The sequence below is a fragment of the Aspergillus aculeatus genome (genome assembly GCF_001890905.1).
Source record: "Aspergillus aculeatus ATCC 16872 unplaced genomic scaffold ASPACscaffold_6, whole genome shotgun sequence".
Taxonomy (NCBI): Eukaryota; Fungi; Ascomycota; class Eurotiomycetes; order Eurotiales; family Aspergillaceae; genus Aspergillus; species Aspergillus aculeatus.
The window spans coordinates 1,139,875-1,148,582 of NW_017962981.1; the positions used below are offsets into that span (position 1 = coordinate 1,139,875).

General features: G+C 57.9%; 2 protein-coding genes across 2 annotated transcripts; both read right to left on the bottom strand.

Annotated features, from left to right (window-relative positions):
* Positions 1-225: 225 nt before the first annotated feature.
* ASPACDRAFT_51746 (DNA-directed DNA polymerase POL5) lies at positions 226-3,585 on the bottom strand (the record flags this gene model as incomplete). Its single annotated transcript, XM_020202525.1, has 4 exons — positions 226-1,497; positions 1,592-2,388; positions 2,472-3,111; positions 3,211-3,585. The coding sequence occupies 4 exons, from the start codon at positions 3,583-3,585 to the stop codon at positions 226-228; spliced, it is 3,084 nt and encodes a 1,027-aa protein (XP_020057294.1).
* A 504-nt stretch (positions 3,586-4,089) lies between these two features.
* ASPACDRAFT_117569 (HECT-type E3 ubiquitin-protein ligase) lies at positions 4,090-7,767 on the bottom strand (the record flags this gene model as incomplete). The annotated part of the gene is made up of 4 exons (XM_020196080.1): positions 4,090-4,994; positions 5,051-5,979; positions 6,036-7,143; positions 7,209-7,767. The coding sequence occupies 4 exons, from the start codon at positions 7,765-7,767 to the stop codon at positions 4,090-4,092; spliced, it is 3,501 nt and encodes a 1,166-aa protein (XP_020057295.1).
* Positions 7,768-8,708: the final 941 nt, after the last annotated feature.

Consider the following 8,708-nt stretch of genomic DNA (forward strand, 5'->3'; position numbering starts at 1 on the left):
AACATGTACCTAGAACACAGCAGTAGGTAACCGCCTGGATAGAGTCATACTCCGCACCCTTACCCTAAACCTGCCTGCCTGCGCCCTTGTCATCATCCAAGTAACTAGAACACACAACCAAAGCGCTACAACCTTACTCAAGAAACAAGCACAAGCCCATAACAACAACACTGGATATCTGAATCGAAGCCAACGAAAACCACCGTCTATGTACTTTTTGACCTTCTAATTCTTCATCTTCCCGAACGAAACACACCAATTATTCCAATCCGTGAAGAACGACGGCTGGACATGACACTTGCGACTGAGCAGCTGCTTCGTCCTCGTCTCGCCGTACACCTCCACGACACGGGCCACGTTCCCGCGCTCCTGCGCCACCAGCACCTTCACCACCAGCAAACTCGCCTGACTGCACGCCGTCGCATGCGCGGGGGGTCCACTGTGCGTCGCCTCGGTGTGGATGGACTTCAGCAACTCCCACACGTTGTCCACGTCCTCCTCCGCGATGGCAGGAAGCGCCGTCGCGCCCTTACACTGCTTGGTGTACTCGCGGAGGACGTTGGCGGCGCGCGTCGAGATCTGCTTGTTCGACGACTTGCGGGTCAGCCGCAGCAGGGGCAGCAGCAGATCGAGGGCCAGCAGCTTGGCGTGGCACTTCTTCACGTAGATCTCCAGCAGGTCCAGCACGCGGTTCTTGAAGTGCACCATGTTGGCGCGGGCGTCCTTCTTGTCCTTCTTCTGGCCGAGGGCGTCGCGGCGCGCCCGGAAGACTTTCACGAGCTGCTCGTCGAGTTCCTCCATCTCGTCGTCGTTCATGTCCGCGTCCGAGTCTTCCTCGGCCTCCGGCATGTCCGCGTCCAGCCGGTGCGTGCCCAGCGCCGCGGCCAGTTTGGCTTCGAAGATCGCCTCCTCATCGTCGTTGCCTTCGTCGTCCGAGAGTTCCGAGTCGGAAGAGGTGGAGGATTCAGAGCCCCCGTCACCGGCTTCAACGACCTCGACGTCGCTGTCGAGCTCGTCCCCGTCACCATCAGCATCAACATCCATCATGTCCGCGTCCCCGTCCTCGTCCTGCTGGTCGAACATCTCCTGCTGGCCCGCCAGACTCTCCTTGGCCTCCAGGATGGAGGTCAGCGACTCCAGGCCATTCTCGGTGATGCTCTCCGCGAAGGCCCCGAAGACCTGCTCGCTCATGCGCCGGAAGAGCTGCGACTGCTTGGACGCGAAGCTGAGCAGGATCTCCACCAGGGCGTCCGAGGCATCGGAGGTCTTTTCGTCGTCGTCCTCCTCCTCCTCCTCCTCCTCCTCCTCCTCGTCCTCCGCTTTCTTGCCCTTGGACTTCTTCTTATCCTTCTTCTTCTCCTCGCCGAAGATCTGCGTGTAGCAGAAATCCAACTCCTCCAGCATCGACGCCGCGTCCGCGTCGCCGTTGTACACCTGCAGAATTGTCAACGAGTACAGCAGCCGGAACGCGTCGACGCTCGCCGCGTTATCCTTCTTCTCCTGCACCAACCACAAAAGATTAGCCAGGCTTGCGCTTTCTTCCGTCACACGGAATTGGAGGAGGAATCGGGTAGAGAGAGGAGGAACATACCATACTCGCCAGCTTCTTCAACGACTTGAACGCATTCTTGACCGCGCCACTGATCGTCTCATCCATACTGACAATGAACTTGCCGCGCTCCTCGGACTTGGCCAGGTCCCGGATCTGGCGCACCACCGCGTAGGGGATGGAGGCGTACCGGGCGGTGGCGATCAGACTGTTGATGCAGGAGTTGATGCGACTACGAAAGAGCTCCTGGGTCTGCTCGGTGAGCGCGGGGCTGACGGCCGGGTCCTTGAAGTAGGCGAAGCGGACGAAGATGGAGAGGATCTGCTCGAGCACACTGTATGTGTCGTCATCCTTGCTGTCCGCGGACGCGCGCGCACGCACGATGGCCAGGAGCAAGCCGGCCAGGAACTGGCGGCTGGCGGCCGCGGTCTTGCTATCGTTGGGGCCGCAGGGGGCGGCAATCAGCGACTCGAACAGGGGGACGATCTCCTTGAGGGCGTCGACGTTGGCCTCGACGACGATCTTCTCCACGGTCTTGGTCTTGGTGGCCTGGTCGAAGGTGACCGAGCCGCCGGTGGCGGGCCCCATCAGGCCGCGGACGGCCGCCGCGGCGAAGGCGGGCTCCTTGGCCACGCGCGTCTGCAGGGACTTGGCGGCCTTGACGGCCATGCGGTGCAGGTAGCGGTCCTCGACGGCCAGCTGGTTCATGAGGCAGCGCACCAGGTTCTTAGTGAACGTCTGGGCCGCCACGGCCTGCGGACTCTCGGTGACGACCTTGATGAACAGCGAGAACCCCCAGTATTTGCGTTCTTCGGAGGAGGCCGCGGCAAACAATCCATCTAGACGCAGCGTTAGCCTGCCCTCGCCCTCTGCCCAACAACCTCAAGGTTCAAAGAAAAAGGGGAAAGGAAAGGGAACATACTATCCACAACCTCGGTCCAGAACTCGGCAAACCCAAGCCTCGACTCCCCCTTAGCCTTAGCCTTAGGCACCTGCGCCAACCGGCCCAGAACCACATCCCACGCGAAGTGCAACTTGGAGTTCCAGACGCCGGAGTTCGCAGCCGCAGCACCAGAGCCCTTCTTCTGGCCGTCCCCATCCTCACCGGAGCTGGCACTCGAATCCGACGAATCCTTCATCACCTTCCCCAGGGAAACCCTTTCCTTCGCATCCAAGGGATCCTCATGCTTCCACACCTTGGCCGGGAACTTGACCGAGGGGAAGGCCTCCTTGGCCGCGAGCCAGACCGCGACGCCCTCGGGGGTTTTGGCCAGGTCGTGCGCGCACAGCCGCTCGAGCGCGACCTCCACCAGCTTGACACCGACTTGGTCCTTCTTCTGAGAGGAAGCAAGATCCAGAACACACCGATACACAATCCAACCGCACTCCTCGCGCAGCCACGGTTTCTTCTTCGCCAGCTCGAACACGCGGTCCAGCAGCCGGGTCCACTCCGCGGGTGCAGCAGCACCAGCACCAGCACCAGCACCGGACCCAAAAAGGATGCCGGATTTGATGATCGCCTCCGCGCCAAACAGACGCCCGAAGTAGTGATCGCGTTGTTCCTAGCCTTTCGTATTAGCAATGCGCGCGCCTCGTCCAAGAACCAAACTCAACCCCTCCTAAAAACCCCAGAACAAAACAAAAGAAAGGAAGAAACAAACCTGCCCCGACTCCCCCCCGGCCGAATCCGTCAACCGCTCCCAAACCCCCAACACCGCCCCAACATCCTTACCCCCGGAGGCGGCACCGTAAACCTGCACCAAAACCTCCGTCAACGCAATCGAGAACCCCACGCGCGCCGCCTTGCGACTACTGCACAGACCGCGGAACAACCGCGCCAGGGCGCGGTCCACCGCCTCAGCGGCGGGGTTCTGGTCCGGCGTGAACTGCGCGACCAGGGCCGCGGCGGCCTTGAGGCGGACGGCGTCGGTCTCCGACGCCAGGTCCTCGTAGATCTCGATCTGCTTGCGGTCGACGCTGACGGGCTCGCGGCGCCGTTTTTTGGTCGGCGGCGGACCTGCTGGCCTCGTTGCCATGCTTCTTTTTTTTTACGGGGGGTGTACTGGGTGGGTGTACTGTGTGCTTTTTTTCAAGATATTACAATGTTTCAGTGGATGGTAGTGATAGTGAGATAATGGAAGTTTTAGAAAGAAGTTTTAGAAAGGGGTTTGCTGTGGGGTTTTTTATACAGCCACCAACTTTCATAAGAGGTGGTTCGGTTCGTAGGTTGTTGTTGCAGCTTTTTTTTTTCCGGGGGAAAATTTGATATGGATGGATGGCCGGCCGCTCTTTGTCCTGAATCGGGTTAGTGTGATCTCCGCGGCGCTGCAAGAGACTAACGCAATGCGGGAGTCCTCATTGCTAGCCCGCCCACGGCCTCAGGCTGCTAACTTATCCACTACTATCAAGTACTTCGAAACAATTACATTATGAGGATAGATAAAGATAATTTTATTTCTTTTATTTCTTTCTACCTATCAATACTTTATCTCACCCACCGGGGACCTGCCCTCTCACCCACCAGACACTAAACACTACCACTACTTCAATCCAAATCCCTCACTGTTCAACACCGCTTCCCAAAGCACCCGTTCCAGCTTCTCCCGCGTCTCATACCGATACAACCCCAACTGGTTGAAGCAGGTCCGCGCCGTCGGAAACCGGGACGTGTCATCCCCTAAACACCCCAGCCGGATACTCAGACTCGTCGCTCCCATCGCCGGAATCCGATCACTGCCCGTGATAAACGACAGAATCTTCCGCTGCGACTGCGGCGCCGCCTGCCCGAAGATCTCCCAGAACCACCGCACCACAGGCACCGTTTCCGGCCGCGGGACTGACCAGTTCTCGTACGTGGCAACCGCCCGGAGCGAGGCCACGTCCAGCGGCTCATCCGAGCCTCGCACCAGCAGCTCGATCTCCTCCGGGCGGAACAGGGACAGCGCGTTGCCGCCGCACACCGTGAAGAACCCCCGCTTGAAGGGCTCAAACTGCCGCGTCACCGCCGTGTCCAGCAGGTGTTGCACGTACAGATCCACAAACTCCCGCCGGTTAGCGTTCGTCACGGGTCGGTCCTCGCCGCCGGCACACAGAGGCACCGGCACCACCTCACCATACCGGTCGACCTGCGCGACGAAGTCGTAGCAGAAGGTCTCCGCGACGTCCCCTTCGAAATCCAACAAGGCCCGGAGCCCTTTCGCGAGCTGAGGTCGAAACTCCGCCAAGTCGTCCAGGCTAGCTTTATACACCGATCGGCTGGTCGACCACTGCGGGGCCGCAGCCAGAAGCTTCTTGAAGGCGAACGGTGGGAGAGCAACGTCGAGAATGGTCGAGTTGTAGATAGCCAATCCCAGCAGAACCCCGACTAAGAAGAACTGTTCCGACGACTCGAAGCAGTACGGGTTGAAGTAGCAGTATCGTGAGTCTTCGTCATAAATGAACAACCCTGCGGCGTTCAAGTTAGTCCTTGTTCACCTTCAAAACTCACAAGGCTGAACCTACCATGGTGGGGATCGAAAACTTCCCGGACGAGCAGCAAGAACCACTCTTTCCGCAGACCCCCCGCGTCCACTCCCTCTTCACCGACAAACTCAATCCGCAGCCCCTTCTTGATCTCCTCGTGGCTGGATCCAACGACCTCACTGACTCTTCGCAGGCTGTCCTCCACCAGACAATCGCGCCGCACCTTCAGCACAAAATACTGACTGATCGCCTTCCGGCTGAGGATGCTATTGAAGAACGCCTCTCGCGCCTTGACCTCCATCTGACGACGAGCATCGTGCTCCAAGATATGGATCTTGGCCCAGATGCTCAGGAAGAAAGGATACTGGCAGAACGAGAATTTGCTCGACTTGGACTCCCAAGCCTCAAAGTCCGCCACAAGATCGGAATAATCCAGCAGCGTGTTGTAGAAGGAGCTGATCGGTACCATATGGCCCCGTCGGTCACTCGGCGATCGACCAGCGCTAGCAGTCCCCGGTCCATCTGGCTTGCGAGACACCGTGGCATTGTTGGCCGTAAACAGCAGCGACATCACCCGTGCAGCAGCCCGAATCTGCCAGTCATCCGTATAGACCACAGGCTGGTCCCGGTCGTCCTTGGCCGACTTGTTCGGACTCCTGCCGTTGATGGCGGCATGCAATTCGGCGGGTGTGTTTCCCGCTGCGCTTGAGAAGCTGGGTATTAGACTATCTTCCGGTTGCGCGGTCTCGCTGCGTTTCCGCCCATGCTGCCGAGTCAGACGATACGTCACAAAACTACCCACAATATCCACAATTTTCTCAAATTGTCCCGTGGGAAAGCGTGAGAACCAGGAAACCAAGTAATGGTGACAGTCGTTTGGCAGATTGGCAAGCAGACCCATAATTCGTTTGACGATGCCGGGGTGATGCCCGGGGCCCCGCTTCGCAGTCGAGTGGGAGGTTTGATATCTCGAGGAGCGGGTCTTGGATTACTGAGAATGGGATGGGAAGGCCTTCTATCGGACCGAGGAGCAGAGGGGGCTAGTGTGTACGAAGCCAGAGACGAATTCGAGGGATGAACCAATGGATTCACCAAGAGCATCAGGAGAAATCTGATGTCTTCTGGCTTTTTGAGTGGTCGTCGGGGCCGTTTGAGGAGATTTTCCGTGGCCTTGAGCAGTGTGCGATGCAGGTGCAAGCGCGACTCGACCACCTCCTTCTCAACCATAGCTAAATCAGTGGATTCCCACCTCTGAGCAGCCACAATGTCACCATCCGTACGTGGTTCAGCTGGCTTCATCGTGGACCACAATTCAACCCATGAAGAGCCGGCAGTCATAATCAGGTGGTACCATTTCGCAAGCTCCGCCCAGTCTATACGGGGGCTCCGAGAGGAGACGGCTCTAGAACCAGAGGATTTCTCCCGATGGTCTTTGGCATGGGACTGAACGGTAGGATCCACCTCGTTCATCCACCAGGATGAATTTTCTGCTATGTCGCCCAGGAGGAGGAGCTTAGCATCCGGCTCAAATACATGTTCCGCGGGCGCGGGCGCCGCGCTAGTACTCTTGTCCTCTCTCTGCTTGGGGGGAGTGCTATTATCGGTGGAGCGAGGCGCGTGCTGTACTGTGGTGAATGAGCTATTCAAGCAATCACAGCCCTTGAATGAATTTATTATGTAGTCTTCCAGCAGCCTAAAGATATACGGGCGGCGCGGCAGTTCCTTTGCATCCGACGTGTTTCCCTGGCCAACCTCTCGAGGCGAGCGATCTCGCCGGGGCATAGTTTGCGTGTCTCGACTCTTCATTGGCGAGCTCTTCCCTTCTCCGTGGGACGAGTACGGGCTCAGATTAGGCTTCGAGAAGTTTGGCGGGCCATCCAGCTTGCCTGGCTTTTTGGAATTCGAGTAAGCTCGCCCACGCGAGTCGCCGGTCGCACGAGGATCACACAAGTATTCGCCGGTCTGGCCGGGCGAGTGAGCCAGATTCTCATCCTGCGCAATATCCTGGGGCTTCCCCGGCTGGCTCCTGGTTGGTGTCGCTCGCGGTCCGGTTCCGTAGAGAAGTTGCCGAAGGTACTCCGTCATGCAGTCGTCCAGCAACGCCTTCGTCCGGTCGAGAGACAGTGGTACAGCTACAAGGAAACACCAGTCAGCTACTTGCATCAGTCACAAGCCGGAACCCTGTCACCAAATATACCTTTTCGTAAAACCATGGGCGTGCGGGGCTTCCCATCGGCGCCCGAATTACCATGACCCCCGGGTTTGGCCGCATCCACGTACGGCTCCAGATCGTTGACCGTCAAGCATTCCGTGCACCGAAACACCTTCAGATCGCGGGGCCACCGCACGGTGCAGTTGCAGGCCATGCACTTCCCCGAAGCCATCACGCCGTGTTGCGGGGGCCGGTTGCGCGGTGATGAGGAACTCGGGTCTGGCATGTAGCCTAGGAAGTCGTCATCGTCCGAATCCAGCCCCGGTCGACCGTTCTTCTTCTTCGCGATCGAGGGACGCCGTTTGCCCACAGCGGCGGCGGCGGCGAACGGCGAGGGAAAAGGGTGGCTGATGGAACGGGAGTGCCCGCGCCGGGTTGGGGGTGAAGTAGCTGTAAGTCCCGTCATGGCGAACAGGTCGGGCGCATCTTGGACAATCTCGGCAGGTACGCTCCTCTCGTCATTCGCAGGAAAGGGGATGAGGGAAGGATGGGGATGGCCAGCGGCTGGAGTGAGTGACGGGTTACGTAGGAACCGCGACGGCATAGGGGCGCATTGGTTTTTAGGGAGCGGTGATCCGTAACGATCTTGAGATGGCGGCGGGATACAACGGCGTTGGAGGTCCAAGCAAGTGAGATATAGGGAATCTTATCGTCGGAGGATTGACAGCAGTAGGATTCTTAGGGGATGAACGGCGGAGCGAGTGACTCGTGCACAAGCGAGACGGTAACGAGGGACGATCTTGCCGCAAGGCCGTTCTTTAATCCAGGATCAACCGGGGTAATTTTGCCGAAGGCACGAAGAGGCAAGTAAGGACTAAGAAAAATCCACAAGAAACCAAAGGAAACCGGGTTAGTTATCCCAAATTGGCGGGGATGAGGTAAGGCTGAGCGAGAGGAAGCCTGAACCGGTTGTAGTTATGGAGTAGTAGGATGGATATATGTAACGTGAGGGGGGAAGATGTAACGTGAGCATGTACAGTACAAGTAGTTACAAGGAAAGGGACAAAACAGAACCACCACCAGGCGAACACAACCGGTGTGATGAGTTGGTAGTAGGGGGAGGAAAGGGAAGGACAAGTTAAAGGAGTTATCACACAAATATGCTTTTGATTGTGAGAAAGGAGAAAGAGGGAGGCGGCGTGGGGGGGAGGGGGGGGAAAGGAGGGGAGAGAGAGGGGGGGAAGTCGCAGGAGGATGCGCAAGCCATAATAATAACCACAGTCACTCAAGACGTTGGTTGCCTAAGGCTTCCCAGCTTGGCAATGGGCCTTAGCACCGAACGGTAACTGTACCTTAAAAAAGGAAACCAGGAACCATTCCATTTCCAATCACTCTGTCAATGCTACATTCAGCCGAGCTTTCTTCCAAAACTCCATCTGGATCTACGACCCTACAATCCGTGACGTCTATGACATGAATAGAGTCATCAGTCAGTCCTGCTTTAGGCGCCGGAACGGGGGCGTGGTGGAGGCTTTCAAGTTTCAA